The 27,988-nt window shown below is 41.6% G+C and overlaps 2 protein-coding genes across 5 annotated transcripts in view; one reads left to right on the top strand and one right to left on the bottom strand.

The window, feature by feature from the left end:
* ext2 (exostosin glycosyltransferase 2) overlaps nt 1–8,047 on the top strand; it is a 187,928-nt gene extending 179,881 nt beyond the window's left edge. For all 4 annotated transcript variants that reach the window (XM_033038616.1, XM_033038613.1, XM_033038614.1 and 1 more), the window contains 4 exons: nt 81–224; nt 3,157–3,285; nt 4,224–4,306; nt 5,028–8,047. In XM_033038616.1, the coding sequence (XP_032894507.1) occupies nt 81–224; nt 3,157–3,285; nt 4,224–4,306; nt 5,028–5,166 (495 nt within the window). In that variant the 3' untranslated portion in view covers nt 5,167–8,047. The remainder of the gene's footprint in view (nt 1–80; nt 225–3,156; nt 3,286–4,223; nt 4,307–5,027) is intronic.
* A 5,025-nt stretch (nt 8,048–13,072) lies between these two features.
* Nucleotides 13,073–27,988, bottom strand: part of alx4 (ALX homeobox 4) — a 47,009-nt gene continuing 32,093 nt past the window's right edge. The window contains exons 3-4 of the mRNA XM_033038619.1: nt 25,947–26,072; nt 13,073–14,992 (exon numbers count right to left, since the gene is read on the bottom strand). Of these exons, the coding sequence (XP_032894510.1) occupies nt 14,675–14,992; nt 25,947–26,072 (444 nt within the window). The 3' untranslated portion in view covers nt 13,073–14,674. The remainder of the gene's footprint in view (nt 14,993–25,946; nt 26,073–27,988) is intronic.

The raw sequence follows: 27,988 nt of genomic DNA, 5'->3' as shown, positions 1-27,988 counted from the left end.
GAGGCTGATAAATAAATCAATAGATTCTGTCATCTTATCTCAAGCTACTAACGATGTTTGGAATTTCTGACCACGTGTAGGTGTGGCGTGAGTTTCCTGACAGGCTGGTGGGCTATCCTGGTCGGCTTCATTTATGGGATCATGAGACAAACAAATGGAAATACGAGTCGGAATGGACAAACGAGGTATCCATGGTGTTAACTGGAGCTGCCTTCTACCACAAGGTATGTAGATATTAAAGCCAGACTGGTTTTAAAATCAACACAGTTTTGAACTCACAAAATTGTCCTGAGCTACTATCTACCTCATTAGAGACCCTTGAACTATCTTGGATTGGACTTGATGACTTTATCTTGCACTGAACGTTATTCGCTTGATCATGTGTACACTGGATAGCTCGATTGTCATCATGTACTGTCTTTCCACTGACCGCTTAACATGGAACTGAAGCGTTTCACTCTACCTCGATACATGAGACAATAAACTAAACTCTACTCAAACACAACTCAAATTGACAATTGTTATCTGGAAGTTTTTAAATACATCTTACAATACATTCCTTAATATCGGAATACACAACACAACACAAAACATCACCTATCTATGTTTTCCTGAGATGCTGCCTGACCTGCTGAGTTATTCCAGCACTTTGTGTCCTTTTGTGTATTAACCAGCATCTGCAGTTCCTTGTTTCCACTTCCTTAATATAGAAGTTTGATGATAATGATATAAGAAAATAGACATTATTTGAATTTAATTTTATCCAACCGAAAGGAAATAATCTGAAATTCAATGAATCATCTGAATTAACTTTGAAGGAATGCAAGAGCCAGTTTGTTCAAACATCTCTCATGCTGTCTGCCTCTATGGTTCTAATAGAAGTTTCCATCCCTGATGCATTTCTGATCATTTTTTTCCTCTCTTGTTAAAGTTGTCAACATCAATCCTAAACTACATGTTCAAAATGGAACACTTTATTTAAACTGAGCTCCAAACTGGTTATACAAAGGTTTGGCCTCCATTCCTTGCTTTATATGCTATATGTTAAGTAAAGGATCTCGTAGGTTCCCTTTCAATGTTTCCCTCATTGGAACTGCCACATTTAAAGTTTAGTCACCAGGCCTCCACTTTTACTTTGTTTTACAGAATTCCCATTTAGCACAGAAACTAAATTCATGCAAAGGTTCATGTAATTTAAGAATCTATGTTTCAACAGTTGGCCTCTTGTGATGCATGCATACTTTGCCTAAGATCACTCAGCTGATTTTTACATGTAGAAATCGTGCCTAAACTGGATGCTTTCATTGTTTATGGTCTCTTCCTTTCACCTGCCCACAATCTCTTGTTACATCTTGCAATACTATCTCTCTCTATTTTTGTCCATATTCTTATGGCACTTTGTTTTCGTTTGTGTTACTCTGTTTAATTTCCTTTGCGTTTAAACATGATTCTTTGCATTCATTTTAAGTGATGTTATTTTAAATCCTAAAGCGCCTGTCACTTGCCGATTTTTTTTCGGCAACTGACGTATCAGGGTGACCGAAAGATTTTGAACATTTCAAAGTCCAGCGTCGACAAAAAAAATGTTGCGACACTTGAGGAAACACCGCACGTCAATACGTCATCACGCCGCGACTTTGTCGGTGACCTGACATGTCAGTCAATGATGCCGTCGATCACCAAAAACATCACCAAGTGGGACAGGCCCTTAACTAATTCAAACCAATTAGCACAAATGTGAACAATCATACAGGCATACCTACAAGAAGTTACAGGGGAGCAAATGCTTGGTCACTTCATATGGTCAAAACTAAATCTAAAACTAAGAAGAATTTCAGACATTAATGAGTCACGTTTTAAATTGTATAAGAATTTTTTTAATGTAAAGCATTCAATGTAATAAAATATTCCACTATGTACTTCATCGGAGTTTAATGGAACAAAACTTTACATTGAGCCATGTAAGAATCTTGGAAAATATACAGCGTATTGATCAAAGAAAGCGGTTTTAGGGAATATCTTGAGCAGATGGGAGTGGAGAACCAGGAAGGCAGGCCCAGAACTTAAGGCTTCGTCAGCTAAAGGTGGAGAGATACTGAGGCCAAAACCAGGGAATTAAACGCACTTTAGGATGAGAGCTACAGAGCACAGAAACAGGCCATTCAGCCCAACCTATCCATGCTGACCAAGTTTCCTGAGCTAGTCCCACTTGCCTGTGCCTGATCCATGATCCCCCAGATCATAAGTATACCCACTTCCACCACTTCCTTTGACATTTCGTTCTGTATCCGCACCAATATCCGGTGAAAACATTGGCCTTCGGGTCCATTTTGAATCTTTCCTTTCTCATTAAACCTTAAACTTATGCCTTCTACTTTAGACACCCTCGCCCTGTGGGAAAAGACTGTGGCTATTCTATCCTCTCATGATGTTACATTCCTCTATAAGGTTCTCCCTCAGGCTCCTGTACTCAATAGGTGTAAGAAGGAACTGCAGATGCTGGTTTAAACTGAAGATAGACACAAAAAGCTGGAGTAACTCAGCGGTAGACAAAAGTGCTGGAGTAACTCAGCGGATGCGGCAGCATCTATGGAGCGAAGGAAATAGGCAACGTTTTAGGCCGAAACCCTTCTTCAGACTGGTTAGGGATAAGGGAAACTACCCTGGCTGATGAGAATAAGCATGCTAAGTGCCACCTTCGCCATCTTGTCTACCTGTATGGCCTCTTTCAAGGAACTATTCATCTGCACTCCTAGATCTGTTTCTACATCACCCTCCAGGGCCCTTTCATTTACTGTGTAAGTTCTGTCCTGGTTTGTCTTATCAAAACGCGACAGCTCGCATTTACCTTAATTAAACTCCATCTACCATTCTTCAGCCCAGGAGCCCAATTGATCAAGATAACTTTGTAATCTAGATAATCTTGCTATCCACAGTACCGCCAAGTTTAATGTGATCTGCAAACCTATTAACCATGACACCTGCATTCATATCCAATGAGTAGAAGAGGTTGTAGGCATACGATGAGGTTGTGTTGAAACTTGAAATGCTTGGGAATTAAAAAAATAGAAATAATGTTTGCCTTATTAGTTTTAAATGAATGATACAGTTACAATGATTAGTCTCTGATGATATATGTGATCTTCTTTGTCTTAGTACTTTAATTACTTGTACACATACAAGATGCCAGGAGATATTAAAAATTGGGTGGATGAACACATGAATTGTGAGGATATTGCCATGAACTTCCTGGTTGCTAACATGACTGGAAAGGCTCCTATTAAGGTAAGTTTCTGAACTGCCAGAAATGTGCGTGTGAAGAGAAATTGTGCAAAGATGTTAGCTTTGTCTCTCTGTTAAAACTGTATGAAGTCTAAACTAAATTTAAATCAGAAGCAATATGAATTGAGAAGCCCAGAATGGACATTTAAATTACAGAATTGTTTCAGCATCAAAGGATGCCGCTTGGCCCATCCAATTCATGTTGTTCTCTGTAGAAGATCAATGCTGCACACATTCCCCAGAGCTCTGCAAATTCTTCCCTTTCAGATGGTTTTCCACTTCCCTTTGGAATGTTGCCGTTGATTCCGTCTCCACGCTTGCTCTGACAGTACATTCCACTTGCTACGGAGAGGATAAAATCCCTTGCGTCACTTTTGCTTCTTATGCCAATTGCATTGTGTTCTATGTTTCCTATCATTAGAAGCTTTCAAAGCTCAATTTTTATTGACATTAATATTGTTTGTTAGTAACAGCCTTGAGAAGGCACTTGCTTTGTGAAGTTGATGGAAAGGGCTTTGTGGAGATGATAAATCCACATGGGCACTTTAAACTTTGTCACCTTCAGAATCTCTAAATATTCCTAGAATCTGTCAGTCAACTTAATGAGAAAACAGGCGTAGGTTAATAAGGCTATATCAAAGAAAGGGAAGCAACATTTCATCACCTTATGGTTGTACAGACAACCGGTGCTTGTATAAGGCACCTGGAAGTGTGAAAGTGATCATTAAGTGGATTTTAAATGGGTTGTCATCACACACTTTCAATGAATGTGAAACCATTCTAGTAATTTTATTGATCTCTTGCGAATTGAAATATGCGGTGGTGAGCCAGATGGAACTGTTGTGAGAGGATGGTGCTCTTGTGTTGCTCTGCAGGCGTGCTTGCACATCAAGCTGGATTAAAGACGCCATTAATATTGTTGGAATTATTGTGACATGCAGGTAACCCCACGTAAAAAGTTCAAGTGCCCGGAGTGCACGGCAATTGATGGACTGTCTCTGGACCAGACCCATATGGTGGAACGGTAAGCACTCCATTCCTTGCATGTATTTAACAGCTTGAGGCTGCCATTTCACAAGTGCCCAAGAAAAACATGCATGACTGCTTCCAGATTTACAGCCCTCTCGGAAAATGCTCGTCACTGCCTTCCCCAACAGTGAAAACTCTGCCCAGGTTTACGTAAATCAGTGATTTGTGAACTGTTTAAACTTCTTCCTCTTTGAATACAATGGGACAAGAGTGTTTAATGGCCCTATGTAACAGAACAAGGGAATTCTTACTTGCAATGGGGTCCAAAGTTTTGAAATTATGTTCATTATTTAGATAAATAGCTTTATCGGAAAAAGACTAAACTAAAATAGTCAGAATCTCAAGAGAGGGAGAACCCACATGAATTTCTGAATTTCTGTTGTATAATGGCAGGTCCCTTCCAATCTATGCATGGCTGGGTCAGGCAAAGCAATTAAAACTAGTTTTTATATTCTAATAAAATAATTAAGGAACTCCAATGCATGAATTAAGTTGAAAGCTAGTGAGCCTTTGCTTTGTCAGTGAATCATCCAAGCTTTAGTATTGCTTAGTTTTTCTCTTTGGCTTTTAAAAGCATCGAGTTACGGAAATGTCCCAATTTTATTGAGTACGTTTGTCAGCTTTTTAATGACGTCTGATGGTGAAGATGTTGTCCTGCCAGTGTTTTAGTACACATCATTATCTGCTTATTTAACACCATGGGAATATAATTACAGGTCAGAATGCATCAATAAATTTGCATCAGTCTTTGGGATCATGCCACTGAAAGTGGTGGAGCACCGTGCCGACCCTGTCTTGTACAAGGATGACTTCCCAGAGAAGTTGAAGAGTTTCCCCAACATTGGCAGCTTATAAAATACTGATGGTCAAAACCTCGGCCACTTCAGCTGCACCTTTGCCACACATCGAGATGTTTCAATAAGATTTGACTGCTGTATGTTTTAACACCAGTTGATCAGGAATTCAAAGTCATCTCCTGCTATAATGGAAACACAAGGAACTGCAGATGCTGGTTTATAAAAAGTGCTGGAGTAACGCAGCGAATCTGGCAGCATCTCTGAAGCACATGGAGAGGCAACATCTCAGGTCAGAACCCTTCTTCAGTCTAAAGAACGGTGCTGACTTGAAACATCACCTATCCATGTTCTCCTAGATGCTGCCTGACCCGCTGAGTTACTCCAGCACTCTGTCTTTCTTTTCCTGCTTTATGTTGTTTACAAACTTAAGATATGTAAATGCAGGTCAACAATTTGATGTATTTTTAAAATGTTGGATGTCAAAGAATTTATAATAGTTTTACATGGCATAAAAGATTCTGTTTTGTAATTTTAAATGTATTGTATAATTTAATGACTAGCAAAGAACAAAACTCAAGATTCCTTGTAGTACATTTCAATTGTGCTTTTCTTCTTTCGTTACTACAACACAATATTGCTGGTTTAGGCATTACAAAGATTTGTAGACTGTTTTCAAACTGCTTTTTGTAGCACCATGCACTGAAAATATAATTGTTAACTTTATTACAGGCATAACACTAGACCCTGTATCAGTCCATGATTAGTTGTTCCCATTGTAATACTGCCAATGTTGTGTGAATAGTAACATGACATCACTCTAGGTCGATGATATTCAACATTATATCTGGAAGAGCCCCATACAGTCTGTATTTAATAATACACAAACAGTGGTGCAATAAGGAGCTAATCTTGTCAAGGGTGACAAGGCCTGGAATGGCTGGCAGTGGGGATGGTGATGTACTGAGCCAACAAGAGTGACTTCCCGCAGAGGCTGAGTTATCCCAATCTTGCCGGTTCCTAGGGGGTATTGGTTGAACAGAGAGAACGAGAGCAAAGTGTTCCAAAGAAGGGAACTCGAGTAAGCCTGGGTTCTTTCCTAAATCACTATTCGGAAAACCTTGAAGATAGACACACAAAGCTGGCAGTAATTGGGTCAGGCAGCATCTCTGGAGAAAAGGAATAGGTGACGTTTCAGGTCGAGACCCTTCTTCAGACTGAGAGTCAGGGAGAGGGAACCGAGAGATATAAAAAAGGTACATAGAACAAATGAATGAAAGATATAAAACAAGACATCAAAGCCAGCAATGATGATCAAGGAAGGGTGGAGACTTTGATGGAATGTCCAGGTGTTTATTCTTTAATTGAAGGGTATGATTGATGCTTCCACCCCACTAAAACAAGCCTGATATCTTCCTTGTGTTTATATGAGTTGATGAATAAGAGCTGCTCGCACCTCCCAGTCAAATTCTTGTGTGACTCATTAACTTGAGGGGAAGACCAAAGTCATGGGAAACATTAAACACAAGTTTTATTGAATAATAAGATAGTAAAGGTACACTGATAGATAATACTTGTACCAAAACCTTGGGATTCTATATGCAAGGGTTATATATGACTGGTTCCCAGCCAACTGCAAAGGGTTAGGAACCTGCGTTCTGCATCTCCCCAGCTACTGATGTTGGTAAGAGGGTGGCCTTGGAGTGGGCCATGCAACAGTTGCATGACATCACTGCTGAGGGAGGCTAGTGGTCCACACAAGAGTCTGATGCAACAACTCATGATTTGTATTTCATTCCAACCCTTCATCAAGTGTTCCATGGATTAATTAGTCTGCTGTAATTGTATCTTTCTGAGATAACACAGACACCTAGCCGTTTTCAACTGCTGTAGCATTTTGCACATTTGTTAAAATTGCTATTTCCTTCCAAATGGCTGCTTGTCGAACAACAGTCTGGTTATAATTTTTTTTAATTGATGCCAGTTATAGATATCATTGATAGAAACCAAGAATGTTCATGATTTGCAAAGCCATTTATACAGAAATATTTTCCAACAGCTGCCTGATTCCATTTTAACACTACACAATCCAGCTATTAATTATTTAATCCCACTGATTCTAACTGCCATAGTTTCTAAACTCTGATTCTGCTATTAAGGCATGGGTTTCATTATTTTGTTCACTGGTTACCGTGTCCCTTTAAGGCAGAACGTATTCCTGTCAAAAGTTTGGATAATCACAGTAGTGATGAATTAAAAGCAAATAGCAATACTACTTGAACTTGGAACATTTGATATTTTTCATACTGGCTGTGTGAATGTTATTCCTTGATACCAATGCTATCCCACTGTCAATGACTAGCATGAGGTGACAGCATAATCAGTTTATTAGGAATATATTACCTAACAATGCAGGAGGGAACAGAGCTACCTGGTAAACTTTACCAGGGAACTTTGAAACCATTTTGCTAAACTTTAAGCATTTATGTCCTTTGCAGTAGGAAAAATGATTCGTGTTTCGAATCAGATTCCTTAAACATACGTCAACGTACTTAAAAAGGCAGCAATTATTTTTGAGCGGGCGGCATACAGGCAAACGCAGCTGCCATTTTGCACGACTTCACTCCCATGTGTTTTAGGAGTCACTACTTATAGGTGAAATGTTGGCTAGGAGATGCAAATATTTACAAGATCGCTGACATTATTTAGAGGCTTTGTGATTACAAAACTAATTCAATTTGCAGGAATTAATCCCAGAATGTTAGCAAAAATGGCCTTTCACCTTACCAAATGTACAATGTTAGAATCTGTTTTTAATGTATTCTGTTTCTGTGCTGTATGTTTCATTGCTATCATGTTGTTCACATATCAATATTTCTTCCACTGAAGCCTATTAAATAACCTTAGCAGATTTTCAATTAAATCTTGTGTAACACCTTGCATTGCATGCTGTGCTTAATTCACATAGACTAAGAAGCTATGTATGTAGACATGACAAGGGTGGCACAGCTGGTACAACTTCTGCCTCAGTTCCATTCTGACCTCGACTGCTGCCTGCCTGTGTGGAACTTGCACCTTCTTCCTGTGACCGTGTGGGTTTCCTCCAGGTGCTCTGGTTAGTAGGTTAATTGGCTTCTGTAAGTTGCCCCCAGTGTATAGGGAGTGGATGAGAAAGGTGAATAGCACAGAACTGGTGATCAATGGTTGACATGGACTCAGTTACTTTAATTTATTGCCACGTGTACTGAAGTACAGTGATAATAGTTAATGAACATCTATTGTTATGCTCCCCAATGAACCAACTAATGTACCATCTGTGGCCGAAATGTGTAGGAGGGAACTGCAGATGCTGGTTTATACCGAAGAGAGACACAAAATGCTGGAGTAACTCAGCGGGACAGGCAGCATCTCTGGAGAGAAGGAATGGGTCGAGACACTTCTTCCTCGACCTGAAACGTCACCCATTCCTTTCAACCAGAGATGCTGCCTGTCCTGCTGTACCACAAGTGGCTGCAGTTTTAATTCCTACTTTGTGTTAGATGAGCTGATTCTGAGCCCCCATCACATTGGACATCACATGGAACCAGGCAGGAAAAGGGAACATCAGCTGGAGTTCGCATTCCTAATGATTTCTGCTGGAAAGAGTATTTGTAGAAGTTGCAGTGAAGCGTAACTTGTTTGGATGGGCTGGCCCTTGTCCAAAGCTAAACATGAAGACTTGATCGTTGGCCCTTGTTTTGAAAGCTTGTTGGCACAACTGTGATTTGACATCTCAGGGTTAGAGAGAAATTTAGTTTTAAGTTTGAGGATTATGTATTAATGAAAAAAATCCCAAATTTTGAACTAGTATAGAACCTAGCTACCCTATTAAAAACAGATGACTGAAACTTTGCAGTAAAATACACTCAGCACATTAGCTACAGCCTGAAGCTTTTTAAATGCCACGAGGGTTAAAGATATAGTCTACACCAGAAATGCTCGGTGATAAAGAAGCATTTTAGAAATTCATGGCGTAAGGATTGGGACAACATCTTCAGGCATCGAAGCACTGACTCGAAGCAATAAAGCATCATTATAATGCTGTCTGTCTGTAAACTGAAACTATGTTCTTTAAAGTATTCATTTGTAATAAATCGATATTGGTAGATTTACAAGTTGCATGGGTTTTTCAGAATCCAATTCAAATTTGTAAACTAGAACAAATATTTTTATAACATTTAGAAAAAAACATGGAATATGCTTTTGGAAAGGGTTTTGGAGGGAAGACATGATTGTGGGGGAAATGGGAGGTTTTTGTTAATAGGAAGCTAAAATTGGTCCAATGACCCTTCTCATCTGATCTAATTTACGAAGAATTAATTTAATCCCATGTTCAAATGGAAATACTGATGATGTTGGCAGTGTGGAATGTACAACTGGGCCTGCCAGAAATGACAAACTTGGGACTGAAGAATGTTCCCCTATTGCAGCTGAGATGTGTCACAAAGACAAAAAAACATCAACCAACGTCCGTTTCTGCTTCAATGTGAAGAATTAGACTGTAATCAAGTGATTTGTTAGCTATCCACACACATCAGATTGTATATTAACTGAGTTTCCTTTCAAACTGAATGCATGTATCAAATATGTGGAGTCGTAAAATTATACATCAGATCTCCGCAGTGTAGCGATCATACATTAATATAATTTGGATTTTTTTCTGCAGTTAGTGAAGTCATAAATGGCTACATTTATTTCCAACATGGGCCCCTTTTGATTGAGTTTGTTTTTTAGTGTTTATTTTGTCAATTGTCATTGTAGTTTGTTAATTGTGATTAGCGCTTGTCAGTAAAATATAAATCACTATCTCTTGCACAGAGCTGTCTGATGTTGGGCCTTTGGGTAAACAGCTGTGAGTCGTTTAAATAAATTCATTTACTCCTGCATTCAGTCATTGTTAGTTGTGTGTGAGAAGTGCAGCAGCTAATGATGCATTTAACATAATTACAAGGCTATAAATCTGACCTAATGTCTTTTCTCTTACTCATTGCTGGGGTGTGTGCAGCATTTATTGCCCATCTCTAATTACCTGAAGCAATGGAGAGCTCCCGCTACAAGGAGGCAGCGGTATTATAGTGAAAGTGCTTCTGTATCACAGTGCAAGGAGGTCAGGAGATGCAGGCAATTGGCCAAAGGACAAGGATGGAGCATCAGAGTCATTCATTGGTGAGATCATGTCAGGGAGGGTCAGAGAGATCTTGAAGGGGTCGGAGGTGGTGGCCCTCCTCGTCTCCAGACCTCACATAGATACAAAATGCTGGAGTATCACAGATGGAATGGGTGACGTTTCGGGTTGAGACCCTTCTTCAGACCTCAATCTTAGATGTGGTGGAAGTTGTAAGTGTGGTCCATGCTGTCAGAGCAGCCCTGCTTGCTGCATGCATGGAGGTGGTGTACCTTGCAGCCACTAGTCTACGGAAGGTTCATCAAGGTGAGCCTATCAATTTGTCAATGCTGTTAATGTTACAGCAGACTCGTTAGAGCTAGGGCCACACAGTGGTGCAGTAGTAGACTTGCTGCCTTACAGCGTAAGAGACCCGGGTTCCTGACTGTGTGTGTTCTCTGTATGGAGTTTGCACGTTCTCCCTGTGACCGTGTGGGTTTTCTCCGGTGTTCCTGCATTCTAATGATGTGTAGGTTTGTGGGTTAATTGGCTTCAGTAAAAATGGTAAATTGGCCCTAGTTGCTAATATACAGGGTGATCGCTGGTTGGTACAGACTCGGTGGGCCAAAGGGCCTGTTTCTGCGCTGTAGCTCAAGTCTAAAGTCTGCTTTAAAACATTAAGTAACAGAAAATTAATTCCAATGTAACTATTGTGTAATGTTATTTTGTGACCAAATTGTAATCAGTGTTTGATCATTAAATTGCTGAAAATATCAATTCCTTCAAGGAATTGAAGAAGGGTCTCGGCCCCAAACATCACCCATTCCTTCTCTCCAGAGATGCTGCCTGTCCGCTGTTACTCCAGCATTTTGTGTCTACCTTCGATTTAAACCAGCATCTACAGTTTACTCCTACTCAATTCCTTCAAATATTTGATTAAAATGTGGAAAAATATAGAAGAGATATTAATAGAGGGTGAGGCGCACGCCCAAGAAAGGCTACTGGACCTGATGGCGTCTCTGGACGCGTGTTGAAGGACTGCGCAGGCCAGCTGGCTGGAGTCTGTACGAGGATTTTCAACCAGTCTCTGGCCCAGTCCACTGTTCCACCCTGTCTGAAGTTCTCCACCATAGTCCCCTTGCCCAAAAAAACCCCACATCTCCAGCCTCAACGACTACCGGCCAGTCGCACTCACACCAGTGGTGATGAAGTGTTTTGAAAAACTGGTCCGGGGTCACATCACATCACTCCTGCCCCGAAGCTTTGACCCCCACCAGTTTGCGTACAGAGCGAATAGATCTACAGAGGACGCTGTAGCCACAGCTCTCCATGCTGCACTGTCCCACCTGGAGCAGCGGGGGAGCTACGTGCGGATGCTCTTTGTGGACTACAGCTCTGCTTTTAATACCATCCTTTCTCACAAACTGGTGGACAAACTGGGGGACCTGGGACTTCCACACTCCACCTGCATGTGGATAAATAGCTTCCTGTCGGGTCGCAGCCAGAGAGTCAGAGTGGGCCATCACACATCCACGGCCCTCAGCCTCAGTACCGGCTCTCCACAGGGCTGCGTACTGAGCCCCCCTGCTCTACACCATCTACACACATGAATGCACCCCCGCCCACCACAGCAACACCATTGTCAAATTTGCGGATGACACAACGGTGGTGGGACTCATCTCCGGGGGGGACGAGTACGCCTACAGGGATGAGGCGGAGCAGCTGACAGTGTGGTGTGGAGAAAATAACCTGCTCCTCAACACCTTAAAGACAAAGGAAATAATAATAGACTACAGGAAGAAGAAAACGGACATTACACCATTAATTATCAGAGGGGACTGTGTGGAGAGGGTGGCGGATTTCCGCTTCCTGGGAATCCATATTGAGGAGGACCTGACGTGGAGCGTGAACACCTCTGCGCTGCTGAAAAAGGTCCAGCAGAGACTGCATTTCCTGAAGGTGCTCAGGAAGAATAACATCAATCAGAGACTGCTGCTGTCCTTTTATCGGTGCTCCATTGAGAGCATCCTAACATACTGTGTATGCGTATGGTACACCAGCAGCACAGCGGCTCAGAGGAAAGCGCTCCAGAGGGCTCCACAACGCCCAGAGGATTGTCGGCTGCCCTCTCCTTACCTTGGAGGACTTACACAGTTCCCGCTGCATCAAAGAATCCCAGAACATTATAAAGGACATTTCCCACCCCGGACTCTCCCTGTTTGAACTGTTGCCGTCAGGCAGACGGTACAGATCTACAAGGACAAGGACAAACAGACTTAAAAACAGTTTTTACCCCACTGCTATAAAGGCACTAAATGTAGCTGCCAAGGAACGCAGGGACGATACATACTAAGGGACTGTGGTACACTGTGAAATCGACAGAAGGATGTAGGGTTGGGTGTTTATGCCTGCTATTTTCATCATATTTATTTTAGTTGTTTATCTTTTTTAATATTTTACCGTGTATGTATCGTTAGCTTTTAGAAATGTTCGAATGGTGCACTGACTGGCTGACATTTATAAATTTCGTTGTACCTGGTTCATGTTACAATGACAATAAAGAAACTATTCTATTCTATTCTATTCTATTACTATGTTTAACTTTCTTTGGAGATAGGCTGTTTTTGTAAGTCCTCTCTACACTGAGGTTTGTTGGTAGACGTCTTCGACCACCTGTTGGTAACACCATTTCTGTAATCCTCTCTGCACTCTGTCAGCAGTTCAGAAGGGCAGCGTTGGTATTTTGGTGCACTCCAATTAACCAAAGATCTCAGCTATCATTAGCACATTTCATCACCATTCCTTGCAAAGAAAATACTTCTTCTCAGTAGGAAAAAGACATTTTTTTTATTGGGTTATTGATTATACCTTTCACAACAATACACACCATCCTGACCCACTCTTAGAGTTCCCGAGGAAACTACATATGCAAATCGTGGTACCAAGTGCAATAACTTATTCATAAAACAATATAACACAGGCAAATTATGAGTTTGCTAAATTCTCACAGTAATGATGAATACTACTCTGGATGCAGTAACACTTGTTATTGAATGTCATCTAATTGCACCCTTTGCTACTATTATTTTTTTATAACAAGGCAATTAAAGCTAAAGACGTTTACATGGTTAAAATATTTTACAACAAGTTATAACAGTAATTGTCTCAAGACTTTATTTCGTCAAAAGTACACAACACACCCAAACCGATATATTACTCTGGACTTCAATCTCCTACTTCAGTAGTATAAGTAATAACAATGGGCGTGGTTGTTGCAAAATATAATTACATTAAAAACTATAACGTTTCACTTTTGGTATATTAGCACAGTACACACACTTTTTTTTTTGTTTATTTACAAGACGTTTTCATGTCTTTTGTATTTTAATTGTGTAAACTTTGCAAGGTCTTAATCTACTGTTTCTAATATGGGTCAGTGCCTGGGACTAGTCACATAGGATCTTAATGTTTAAAATCAAGTAAATATTTTTTGCAGAATTAACAATTTAACAAATTTGAACTTGATATCCAGTTCGTTTTATTGAAATATCCTATCAACGTTCGTATCCATAGTAGTGGTGGGTGAATAGGTCGCAACCAATGAGCAACCTATATCATAAACAGGAATTACATAATTGGCAAGAAATAAATCCATTACAGTTTGAAAACGGAAAATATGTTGTTTTTTTAATGTGTAATGAATTGATATTTGTAGATTTGCAAGTTGTAAGGATTTTTCAGAATCGAATTGAACTTTGTTGACTGGAACAAAAAGCTTTTCTCACTTTACAACAGGTTGGTGCTACAGTGTCTGGGTTTTCCTTCACTCACCAAGGTCTTGTGACAACAATTCTCCTTAAACTCCTTAAAGCCGGAGAATGTTTAATTTGGCTTGCATCTATTTCAGAAAACAGTCCTTTTCCTTGTGCAGGCACAAGCAACTGCAGATGCTGGGTATGCAACAAAATAAAAGACACAGAGTGCTGGAGTAACTCAGCGAGTCAGGCAGCATCTGTGGAGAACATGGATAGGTGACGTTTTGGGTCGGGGCCCTTTCACACAGTCTGGTTTCACACTTGTCAAAAGGTAGAAGCTATTTCCTCTGAAATTTGTTTAATTCTTACTGCTAAATTAATTAATACTTCTGTTATACCCCGTTGTTTAAAAAAAAAACTAGCTTCACTATTTAAAACTACACAGAATATCACTTTCAAATTAGACTTGTGTTTTTGAATAGCTTACAGTGTAGCTCGTTCAGCAAAGGGTATAATATAAATATGTCTAAACAGAAGTGAACCTTTCTAATCCTACCAACCTATAATAGGAAAAGTGCTGCATATAAATCTCCATGTTCTGGTTTGTCTTTAGTCCAGCATACTGTAATAATGTATTATTTTCAGTGTTTGGATGTGTGACATGAAGTCACTCATGTGGCCCAGGATATTGCTGCACTGTGCTCCTTGGCTTTCATCCTTAAGGCCGCGATGCTGGATGACTTTCGGTCTGGCTCGTTACTGATGTCGAATGTGTTGATCGCAGCCCCCAGCCCGGCGGTGCCAAAGAGGCCACCCATGTGTCCTTGTCCCACGTGGCTGCCCGGAGCCGAGACACCCAGGAACTCGGACACCCCTGCGTGTGTGTGTGTGTGCGGGGACATGCAGGAGGTGACAGTTTCACAGGGCACCACGCAGGCCGGCACTGGAGACGAGGCGCCGTTGTTGCCAATCCAAGACGGATTCTGAATCTGCAAAACAAATGTACAGGCCAAGTGTCAAGCAGTAGTTAGTTGTCACTTGAACGGAGCTACAGTGAAATCAACCCACGCAGCATTCACGTTGCTTATTCTATTACTTATTTAGTTATTGTTCAATGGTTTCATTGGCTGGTGTGGACAAATATGCAGCAGCTCCAAAGCAAAGAAACAATTCTCAGATTAAAACTCGCTTCGTCAAAAATGCTGAATATTTCCAGATTTATAGAGGTGATCTTGCAGAGGTGTGTGTACAGGAATAGATCGGAGTCTCTTGTCCGGAGTACGAATCGAGAACCAGAGGACATAGGGTTAAGGTGAGGAGGAAAAGATTTAATAGGAACCTGAGGGGTAACTTTTTCACACAGAGGGAACGAGCTGCCGGAGGAGGTAGTTGAGGCTGGGACTGTCGCAACATTTAAGAAACATTTAGACGGGTACATGGATAGGACATTTGAGAGGGATATGGGCAGGTGGGACTGGTGTAGATGGGACATGTCGGCTAGTGTGGGCAAGTTGGGCCGAAGGGCCTGTTCCCATGCTGTAAGACTCTATGGCTCTACTTTTAACACAGATGTTGGTAGCTGGCACAATAGGTGCAAGCCATTCAGCTCAATAAGACCATTTAAGCATTCAGTTAGATCGTGGTTTACAGCTGCATCAGTATTCTGAGGACAGACACAAAGTGCTGGAGTAACCCAGCGGGTTTGGCAGCATCGCTGAAGAAAAAGAGACGTTTCAGGTCGAGACCCTTCTTCAGACTGAGAGTCAGGGGAAAGTGGAACGGTACTTGAAAATTAATGGAAGATATGCAGAAAGTAAATATAATTAAGGAAAGGTGAAGCCCACAATAGTCGATTGTTGGCTGTGGGATAAGTGATACCGGGTTATATAGAGTGGAAGCATCTGCTCAGTATTCTGCATTGATTCTGTAATCCACAATAATACCACCTTGTTAGTCAGCAATGTTATAGACAGCAATAAAAGGTTGTATCTCCCTAATAACCATGGCAGCACAGATTCAGCAGCATTGCTGCATGAAGCTCCATCACATATGCCCACCAGCACTCAGCTCAGGCTGAATAAGCTCGCAACCAACACCAGACTGAGGCGTTCTCACAGCTGTCTAACTCATAATTAAAACGTTTTTATATATTTATTATCTTGTTTGTTAAATATTTGTTAAATATTTACATTTTGAACAGAAGCAAATAAAGCTGCCAGATGGAAGATGAAATTAAAAAATACGTAAACTTAATGAAAAATAATTAAAACAGATTAAATGTTCCTCTACTTATGCTGGAAGTATGCGACCCCGCGCGGATAACATGAGAGGGGTTTTGTCAAAGGTGATTGCAGCTGAATCATCCAATGATCACTGCAACAATCCAATGTTGCTGATGACTCGATGAAAACTCCAACGACAAAAGATGCTGCAGTAACAGATTAGTGGCGACAGACAGTACTAGTTCTGCATTGCATTGTGTTTGTGGAACTCTGACGTTTGGCAGGGTATTGACAGCCCCGTTTTACTTTTTTCAGTACTTGGGCAGTATTATAGGGCTGAAGAAGTGTCCCAACCTGAAACGTCACCTATCCATGTTCTCCACAGATGCTGCCTGACCCGCTGAGTTACTCCAGCACTCTTTGTTCTAAGTGAGAGCTTGAATATTACTTTCAGTCTATATACTTTCAATTCTAATAGAGTAAAGGGGAAGATACATAGTGCAGAATATAGTTCTCAGCATTGTAGCGCATCAGTTCCACAGACAAAGTCCAATGTCCGCAATGGGGTAGAGGTGAATCGGACAGTACCCTAGCTTATGGAAGGACCGTTCAGAAGCCTGATAACAGAGGGGAAGAAGCTGTTCCTGAGTCTGGTGGTACGCGCTTTCAAGCTTCTGTATCTTCTGCCGGACGGGAGCGGGAAGAAGAAGGAATGCTGTGAATCAAATCTGAACCTTATTAATTAACTATTTAATTTAAATATTATTCTATTTAAATACTTTTAAATAACAGTGTATATCACTGCCATCCTGAGAGCTGAGACATGAGGTCAGCTTCCAGCTTGAACTTCAGACCCCATGGATGGAGTTGCATGGACATGCACCAGCTGCGGTTAGTTACAGCTGAGATGTCATTAGCTATCCACAGCTGCCCTGAGTGAGGTCAGACACACAGCGATCTCAGTGATAATACTTGGCAACCAGGTCGGTGAAGCATGATCCAGCCAGCATCAACATCACCATGAAGTCACTGAAAGACCCAACTTCAAGGGGGATTCATTCCAAGGGGGAAAATTCAATAGAAACCCGAGGGCAATGTTTTCCGGGACGGGGTTGCTTGGGGAGGAAGGTGATGCAAACGTTGGTCGTTGTCATCTGCAATTTGCATTTTTTAAGGTAGATATGACCTATACATTTGTGAGAAAATTCAGGTAAATTCTATTAACGAATCAGTCAATGGTCTTGGGGTGGACGATTACAACCTTCACGTGGTCCGCCCTGTTTCGACTAATGCAATCAACTCGACGTGCACAAACGGAAGATCAAATAGAACAAGTTGTCCAACAACTTTAGGCTGTGCACGACACACGAAAGAAGAAGAAGTCAATGGTCTTCAGTTCTTGTACAGATTAAAACTCACTTGCAATCAGTTTACTTTTCCAGACCAGATTACCATGTGGGGATGAGATTGCAAGTTGGGAGTTGCACTGATTTAAACAGAGAGAACAAACACACAATAGTACACAGTGGCCTGCGCGGTTCATGTCAGGGATCTTCTTAGTACAATAACAGTTAACGTAAAGAATACAGATTATTGTTCAATTTGAGAGGAGGAAATAATGTGGCAATTTTGGATTCACTAACTGGGACATATGGTCGAGAGGTAGTCAGTGATGTCTGAATTAATTCTGCTGCAAATCAGTACAGGGCCGCGGAACGTTTTTGAAAGTGGGGGGGGGGGGGGCAGAATTATTATTTTTTGTTGCTCGACCTCCAAAAACGGGGGGATAATACAGGCCTCCCCCCAACTCAAAAAGTGGGCGGATATATCCCCCCCCCCCCCCCCCCCTCCCTCCTTCGCTCTCCCTCCCTCTCGGGGCCGTCTCTCTCTCTCTCTCCCCCTCTCTCTCTCCCTCTCCCCTTCCCTCCCTCCCTTCCGCTCGGCGGCTCATCACAGCGCTTCGTTCACTGCCCCATATCTCGACAGTGAACCGCGTTGTGATGGCGCGGCCGTGGAGGGGAGGGTGCGCTTGTTCTGAGATTCTGGATGTCGGAGGTCCTCAGAAGAAGAGAAAAATACGCCTGCGGGCCGGATAATTTCGGGTTATGAAGCATGTCTCGCCCAAAATGTGGAGGAGCAGCAGCCCCACCGGTTCCGCGGGCCATGCTTTAGATGATTACATGGTATGTGGGTCATTTGCATCTTAAGCGGACTTAGAAATAAGTGCTGGTCGGATAACTCCTCATACACTGAACAATTAAACTGTGATACTCATTTAAGGCTGAGAGAGAAATAAAGACCCAACGCAGGTGTAGCCAATAGGGAGGTTTCACGGCAGTCGGGTCACGACCCATGACCCGTACTGTTGCTACGCTACTCCAAATGGATTACACGCGATGAACTGCAGGTAGGCACTTACCATTGTTTCCAGCCTAGCGGGCCCGTTAAAACCCGCTGAAATTGTCAGTTTTTTCGCTGTAAATAATTATGGAAATCGGGATAAGCGTGAGAGACATTTAGCATACTTCACAATTCCAAAAGTGAGGAGAAATGACGGTAGATAGAAGCGAGAGCTGAAGGGGACAACAACAGCCAGTGCTTGGCGAACATTGGCCGTTTGCTCACTGCATTTCATCAACAGTAAGGCATTATTTGTGTTTTTTCTTGATTCCTTTGGCATCTAAAACGTTTCAGAAGTGATAAATCTGGCTGTAACTTTTTTAAATCGCCTATGGTTCTCGTGGGTTTTTACATACAAAATGAAAACGCATCTGAAGAAAAATTTACAGCCAGATTTATCACTTCTGAGAATTTTTAGATACCAAAGGAATCAAGAAAAAACACAAATAATGCCTTACTTGATGAAATGCAGTGAGCAAACGCGATAATTCCCAATATTTTCAATGTTTACCAAGCACTTTAGCCGCTGTAGTCCCTTCAGTTCTCGCTTCTCTATACCTTCATTTCGCTTCACGTGTGGAATTCTAAAGTTGGGTACATGTCTCTCACTTAACCCCACTCCCACAATTTTTTTCAGCGCAAAAATTCAACATTTTTGCGATTTTTAACAGGTAGGACAGTACACGTTTCTAGCATTAGTAACATATACCGGAAATGACGGATGTCTTCCAGTTGGATTTAGCGGCTCCGTGCGTCGAGCCCTATGACCCAGTGACCTTACGTGCAACCCCCCCTATAGGACTGGCCATTGCCTGCCAACTATGTGTGACATTTGTGTTATGTGGCTTCATTTGCAGTGAGGTCGTTGACAAATTCTTCACCAACACTATGTTTAATTTGAAAGAAAAGTACCAATGCTGAATCGTTGGAACAACTCAGTATGTCAGGTAGCAACTGTAGATAACAGCATAACTGACCAAGGTTTCCCCATTGTCCTGCCTTTTCCTCTGATATGAATTTTGATTTCCCCCACCCACCCCCTCCCTCTGTTTTCTGTGTGGAGTCCAGATTCCAAGATGTTGTCATGGTTGACTGATAGCAGTTGCTTGATCACAGCGAGCTTGTCCCACTCACAATGCGATTCCCTCTTCTATCTTTCAATCCTCCCCCGCCCCCCAATCAGTCTGAAGAAGGGTCCCGACCCAAATCATCACCTATCCATGTTCTCCACGGATGCTGCCCGACCCGCTGAGTTACTCCAGCACTCTGTGTCTTTTTGTAAAGAAGCATCTGCAGTTCTTTGTTTCTATTGATCCTCAATAATGTAAGTTCATACAAGGTAAGTTCATGTTAATTACATGGACTTTTCTTGAATGCGAGACAGCACAACCTTTGGATGGGAACTGAATTACAGACAATGATATATTGCAAGCCGTGTCTGTATTAAACCACATGTAGAACTAACTCCAAGTTACTGTTGGTATTCACAGTAGGAGCAAATGCTGATAGTTTTGACATTATTGCAGCTGCAAAATTCAGGCTTATTTCCAGTTTATTAAAATGTTCTTTGCTCATGAGGTCACATATAAACTTATTTTGTTTAAAACGTTTTTCCAAACAAATTTTGTTTAGGTAATAAAATATATTTTACTGGACAAAAATTTGTAATTGTTGTTTTGTTGTGGGCTTGCTGTGGGGGAACTGAGACTGAAGCAGAGAGGTAACACAGTTTAAGTTTGGTGCTAATACCAGCAGCCCTGTCATTCCTTATCACTCAAGATTTTTGCCATATTTTTTCTCTGCATAATCTTCGATTTTAAAGTAACTAATTGGGATTTGAGGGATGCAAATGTTTGTTCACTTACTAATTTGTTCTTCTGAAGATAGACACAAAAAGCTGGAGTAACTCTGCGGGTCAAACAGCATCTCTGGAGAGAAGGAATCGGTGATGCTCCGGTCGAGACCCTTCTTCAAAGTGAGTCGTTTTTCTGGATTATATATTGGTGATTTCCTATAATTATCCCATTTACAATAGATGATCTCAAAGATTATTTTCATGTATTGCTAATCAGTGGTTTGGCGATGACTATGTATTTATCAGTGCAGTAATAATAGTGGTTTGAGTTCAATCAATATCTTATATTGTACAATAAAACTTTAAGCAAGCTGGTAGACTTGCTGCCTCACAGCACCAGGGACCTGGGTTTGATCCTGTCCTCGGGTGCTGTCTGTGTGGTGTTTGCATGTTCTCCCTGTGAGTGCGTAGGCTTCCTCTGATTTGTAGGATAATGGGCCCTCTGTAAATTGCCCCTGGCATGTAGGAATGTGAAAGTGGGATGTCATAGAACTAGTGTGAATGGATGATCAGTGGTCGGCATGGACTCAGTGGGGTGAATGGCCTGTTTCCATGCTGTATCTCTAAACTAAACCAGATTTGTGAAGGGCAATAAAACAAATGTTTTGTGGACAAAGTATTGTCATCTTAATGACAACTGAGAGTCATATATATTGTATTTTCATTTGAATAAGTGTCCCGGCCCAAAACGTTGCATATCTATCTCCTCCAGACTTGCTCCCTGACCAGTTAAGTTACTCCAGCACTTTGTGTCTTTTTTGGTAAACCAACATCTGCTGTTCCTTGTGTCACTGGAAAAAGAAAGTTGCTGTGTGCATTTTGATATTTCCAATCACTCTCAATTTAGCTCATTGTATACTCACTTGTCTCATTACTCTCAAACTCTGCCTAATGTAAACATGGAGGCCATTTTCAAATGTTTATTCAACTCAAGTGATTTTAATCTTGCTTAATCTGAAAATGTGGCCAGTATTTCCTGCTTTGATTCCTGCTGTTTATAGCAGCAGGATTTGCTAATCTTCAGCTTTGGGCATCTAATTGGGATTTGCTGTTTAACTTCTGCATCTAAATGTAGATGCAGCTTCTAAAATAGCCTGCGTTATCACCCTGAGCATGTCAGACAACTCATTGGCTCCAATAACTGGATAGAATAGTTGCCGCCCTAACCATATAAAGCATTTTACCCAGCCTCTGCTAATCCTGGGATCAACTGGCAATCAAATCAATGCACCTTTTGGGAAAGTTTAATTGCTGTGGTTTGATGGTTTATCACGTGTTTGACAGAAGTGGTGATGTTTCTACTGGGCATCAGAACCGACTTCAGCACAATTTCTGCAATTACACATCAAAAGCCAAGTTGCGATATTTTTTGGAGTAAAGGAAATCGAATTAAGAAAAAGAACTTCCTAAGAACTCTAGGCATTTAATTACGCAATTAAAACTGATGGAAAACACTTATTAATGTTTATAGTAATGTCCATAGAGTCCCGTGGCCCACTGATCACCAGGCATCCTTCTACATAAATAAATCCCACTGTATTCTCCCCACAGTCCCAGCAACACCAGACCCCCTCCAGGATTCCACCGCTCCCCTGCACATGTTCTGATATAAGTGTAAAATGTTATATCATATATATAAGGTTACATTTACTCTGTTCATTTAATATCAGTTTGAAACTAACAGCAGTTGAAATAAGTTGAGGACAAAACCAAAGAAAGATCCCGTGAATGAGTCTTGCTCCACGATGTTGCCATGGCAACTTAGACTGACTTATTTAATATGGTTTAACTGTATCTGAAACATTAATTTGAAGCAAATATCGTTTTTTTGTTGATGGTCAGACTCCACAACAAAGTGAAACTCTTCAAAAGCATTTACTTTTAGTTCAGCTTGAGCTGACCCCACACTTGATCTGAAAGATAGACCTATCTGTAAAAGTAGCATTAATGCAGCGACTTCTTGGCTCAGTTTCATGTTCTGTGTGATTGGAAACTGAAGTTGTTGTCTCGGGTCAACCTGATACTCAAACAAATGGTGAAAGCACAGAGATTCAAAGTAAAATGGAAAATGTTGGATTATGTAACAAGGCAATCAGTATCGAAGTAGGGAGCAATATTTATTTTTCCAAGAACTTACTTTGTTGATCTGAAATGTTATCTCTCCCTGTCAGTCCACATTCACTACCTGCCCTGCTTCATACATCCAGCATTTCCTCTTTTAATTCCCAGCATCCACAGAATTATTTATTACTGATTAAGAAAGGGCTTTTTACAGCCTTTGAATCCACGCGATTGATCGTTTAAACATTTCTGATCTTAATTTAGGGTTATATTTAAATTCCTAACACTGGGGAAACCATGGTGTTTGCAGGACCCAACTAAAGAACAACTCCGGAGAGACCCAAGATAAATAACGTGCGATATCTGGCCTGTTTCAACAACTAATGAAACAGGACTGGTCACTAAAGTGCAAACACATTTTTGCAGTTGTTGTAAAATGATTAAATGACATTTTCAATAGATTTGTCACAGTTAATATAATTACAGTTGAGATTCATAAACAAGTAATAAACAATTAAAACTCTTAAAGCATATATTCTTCGTGAATTCCACATATTCCATGTCTGGTTTGTATACCCATCTTTCGTAGCTATAGTTTGCGTGTGTAAATAAAATTAATCTAATTATGCTCATTTGAGTGTATTTTCCAATTCAAAACAGAAACTTCAGGCTTGTGGATTATTGGGAATTAAAGTTCATTACACAGTTGCATTGCCAAAGTTTCCTAATCATTGTCCGATATAGAATGAGCAGCGTAAAATTATAACTACTATCATCACCTTAGAGTCATAGAGATACAGTGTGGAAACAGACCTTTCGGCCCAACTTGCCCACACCAGCCAAAATGTCCCAGTTACACTAGTCCCACCTCCCCACATTTGGTCCATATCCCTCCAAACCTGTCCTATCCATGTACCTGTCTAAGTGTTTCTTAAACGATGGGGTAGTCCCAGCCTGAACTACCTCCTCTGGCAGCTTGTTCCATACACCCACCACCCTTTGTGTGAAAAAGTTACCCCTCAGATTCCTATTAAATCTTTTCCCCTTCACCTTAAACCTATGTCCTCTGGTCCTCGATTCCCCTGGGTAAGAGACTCTGGGTAAGAGACTCTGTGCATCTACCCGATCTATTCCTCTCATGATTTTATGCACCTCAATAAGATCACCCTTCGTCCTCCTGTGCTCCAACAGATAGAACCCCAGCCTACTCAGCCTCTCCCTATAGCTCAGACCCTGTAGCCCTGGCAACATCCTCTTGAATCTTCTCTGTACCCTTGTGTATGAAGGAACTGCAGATGCTGGTTTAAACCAAAGATAGAAAAAGCTGGAGTAAGTCAACGGGACGGGCAGCATCTCTGGAGAGAAGGAGTGGGTGATGTTTCGGGTTAAGATCCTTCTTCAGAATGGTTAGGGATAAGGGAAACAAGAGATATAGATGGTGATGTGGAGAGATAAAGAACAATGAATGAAAGATATCCAAAAAGTAACAATTATAAAAGAAACAGGCCATTGTTAGCTGTTTGTTGGGTGAAAATGAGAAGCTGGTGCGACTGGGTGGGGGAGGGATGGAGAGAGAGGGAATGCCGGGGCTACCTGAAGTTAAAGAAATCAATATTCATACCACTGGGCTGTAAGCTGCCCAAGTGAAATATGAGATGCTGTTCCTCCAATTTGCTATTAGCCTCACTCTGACAATGGAGGAGACTGAGGACAGGAAGGTCTGTGTGGGAATGGGTAGGAAAATGAAAGTGTCCAGCAACCGGGAGATCAGTCTATCTACTCTGTTGCCTTTCCAGCTTGACAACATCTTTCCTATATCTTGGGAAATATTAATCCCTCATCCCATCACCAAGTCCTTCATAAGAAAGTGTGTGGTGATTTGATGCCACTAAGTACCAGGCTACATTTCCCAAGGATAAATGGTGAAGGTGTTTGTACAGAAATACTGAAGGCAGTGATTCTTTTAACTTGGAAAGATGTATGACTTGATTGACTCCAAGAGTCCAACGCCATTTTTCTAACCCACTTAAATGAAAAGAATGAGAGTTGGACATGATGATTTTCGCTCCAAGAGTTTGCAGCCAATTAAGTACTTTTGAAGTGCAGTTGTTTGCTGCACAGGAAATTCAACAGGCAATTTGGCCAAAAGCTCCCACAAAGAGCAACGTGATAATGAGGAGTAAATATGTGCCAGAGGAGGAGGGAGAAGTCCACTGGGTTGTGCTTGGACCCTGCTATGCTCAGCTCAGCTCAGCCTAACTAAGAGGGCAGATGAGGTTTAAATGTGTCTCAAACAAACTGGACACATCATTGTCCCTGCATCAGCACTCACCCACACACCGTCTAGACTGGCCTGAAGCCTCAGGGCCAGGACTTGAATCGAAAACCTTCCCTACCAAAGATCACATTTTAAGGTAATGGTAAAACCGTGTGTTTGAATAATATTCAAGTATAGCAGATACTTTTAATTTGAGCATTTACACTGAAAGGAACTTTGCTTTCCATATTAAAGTTTGCACTGAAGCTCCAGCCCAGTGTGTTGCATTTAAAATGATTCTGTTGTTTCTGACAACAGCTAGACTCCGTTTATTTTCCTGGTGTCCTGCTTCATCCCAACGACGTGCGGGTTTGTAGTTTAATCGTCCCTCTGTAAATTGCCCGCAGTGTGTAGGGAGTGGATGAGACAAGTGGGATAACGTGGAACTTGTGTGATCTACGTGGACTCGGCGGGATGAAAGGTCTGTTTCCACGCGGCGTCTCTAGACTGATCTAAACTGCAGCTGACTGTTGGAGTATGTTTCTGATTTTCTGCAGGTTCACCTGTTGCATCAAATACCAGATATGGCAACTTTGCGCATTTCCAAAAATAGAATAAAAACGCGCCGCTTCTGGTTTAATTTGGAACGGTAAAACCATCAACGTGATGAATATATCGAGGCGGGAACGCGGATTATTGGGATCGGGATATCTGCGATCTTGTTCTATGTCTAGTGTATGGAACTCTTCAGTTGCCAATAACCACTCCGGCATTTAGAACACGAAACTCGAACTCTATCATTCATGATAATTTATTTCCTTCAGTCCTGAACAAGGACTTTGCAATTGAAATGTTTGCAATTTCCGACCCGCGCTTCTGATGGTGAATTCTGACCCGCAGCTGCTGTAGCCGCGCCGCTGGACAACTTTGAAACCGGTTCGGTTCCGAATCTAAACGCTTCAGGATTAAAAGGTGACATTTCAGCACTTGACATAATGGAGTTGATTTATTAAACTGACTGAGTTCACCCTCATTCACATCAACAGCAGACTGATGTCGAGGCGACTCGATGCATACATACAACATATAGTTTATTACCAAATAACAACCTTATTGTCAGGAGAGTGGTTTCCACCACACGGCATTACCTGTGCATAGTTCTCCCGGGTTAGAATGGGCAACTCATAGGCGGTGGAGAAGTGGCTACGAACTTGCTGCATTTGTCCAAACCGCTCTCTCTTCCTCCATTTAGCTCTGCGGTTCTGAAACCAAACCTAAACCAACAGGACAGAGGGTGTGATTTATACACAGTGACGGCACATCGCGCCGCGCCTCAGCTTCAACGAGACATTGACGGACAATATTGTTTCTTTACGGTAAACTTTGCGGATAAGAGAGTTGCCGCAGTCCGGAAAACAGAGATTTTTATAGAGAGACAAAAATACTGGAGGAACTCAGCAGGGCAGGCAACATCGAGAAGGCCTTTGAGTCCTTAATTCAGTTAATAAAACACATCCCAAATGTAATGTAATTAAATATAATATCTCTAAGTTTGCGGATAACACAAAGCTGGTTGGCAGTGTGAGCTGCGATGAGGATGCTATGAGGCTGCAGGGTGACTTGGATAGGTTGGGTGAGTGGGCAGATGCATGGCAGATACAGTATAATGTGGATAAATGTGAGGTTATCCACTTTGGTGGCAAAAACAGGAAGGCAGATTATTATCTGAATGGTGTCAGTTTAGGAAAAGGGGAGGTATAACGAGACCTGGGTGTGCTTGTACATCAGTCACTGAAAGTAAGCATGCAGGTACAGCAGGCAGTGAAGAAAGCTAATGGCATGTTGGCCTTCATTGCGAGAGGATTTGAGTTTAGGAACAAAGAGGTTATTCTGCAGTTGTGCAGGGCCCTGGTGAGACCGCACCTGGAGTATTGTATGCAAGTTTGGTCCCCAAATTTGAGGAAGGACATTCTTGCTATTGAGGGAGTGCAGCATAGGTTCACCGGGTTAATTCCCGGGATAGCGGGACTGACATATGCTGAAACATATTGAAATATCTTATTGAAACATATGATTATTAAGGGCTTGGACACGCTAGAGGCAGGAAACACGTTCCCGATGTTGGGGGAGTCCAGAACCAGGGGCCACAGTCTAAGAATAAGGGGTGAGCCATTTAGAACGGAGAGGAGGAAACACTTTTTCACACAGAGAGTTGTGAGTGTGGAATTCTCTGCCTCAGAGGGCGATGGAGGCCGGTTCACTGGATGTTTTCAAGAGATAAGTATATTTAGCGCAGGGCTAAGGGAATCAAGGCATATGGGGTAAAAACAGGAACGGGGTACTGATTGTGTATGATCAGCCATGATCACATTAAATGACGGTTCTGGCTCGAAGGGCCGAATGGCCTACTCCTGCATCTATTTTCTATGTTTCTAAGTTTCAAACGAATTCATTTTTCCAAATCAGTTATGACTGACATAATGTGTAGGAAGGATCTGCAGGTGTTGGTTTAAACCGAAGATAGACACAAAAATACTGGAGTAACTCAGCGGGACAGGCAGCTTCTCTGGAGAGAAGGAATGGGTGACGTTTCCGGTCGAGACCCTTCTTCAAACCCATTCCTTCTCTCCAGAGATGCTGCCTGTCCCGCTGACTTACTCCAGCTTTATTGTGTCTATCTTCGGTTTAAACCAACACCTGCAGTTCCTGCCTGGACTTTGCTTAAAGTGGGTTTGATCTGAAAAAGCTCCACTTTGAAACAGCCCACGTTATATTTGAGAAGCAGAAAATCTGCCGAGAGAGAGATTGGTTAAAGACTTCACCGATTTGCTCCAGTTACATCCCATAATCTAACACAAGGCTCCAATTTCATTCTTGCATTAATTATTCTTCAAATGACGCCTTCCTGCCACCTTCAACATTGTGAACTAGTAATGAATGGGAATAAAGTAAACAACGGCCTTTTAAAATGAATCAGCTTTGGGGATAAAGAGATTTCAATTCTGACATTTTATAAAGGCTGGAATTGGCGCGTTCACTCATCTCATCAATTAACATGTTTTAATCCGCTTGTAATTATCCAAAGCCTTATTAACCCGGGAATTGCGATACGATGGTTTTGAAGGGAGCGCATCCTCCCCGCTCAATGTTACCATCCCCGCTGGCTTGGATTTGAACAAGTCTTTCACAA

Source organism: Amblyraja radiata, chromosome 20 (assembly GCF_010909765.2).
Source record: "Amblyraja radiata isolate CabotCenter1 chromosome 20, sAmbRad1.1.pri, whole genome shotgun sequence".
In the NCBI taxonomy this organism is placed as follows: domain Eukaryota; kingdom Metazoa; phylum Chordata; class Chondrichthyes; order Rajiformes; family Rajidae; genus Amblyraja; species Amblyraja radiata.
The sequence above is the reverse complement of the archived record's forward strand: the minus strand, read 5'-3'. Positions and strand labels throughout refer to the sequence as shown.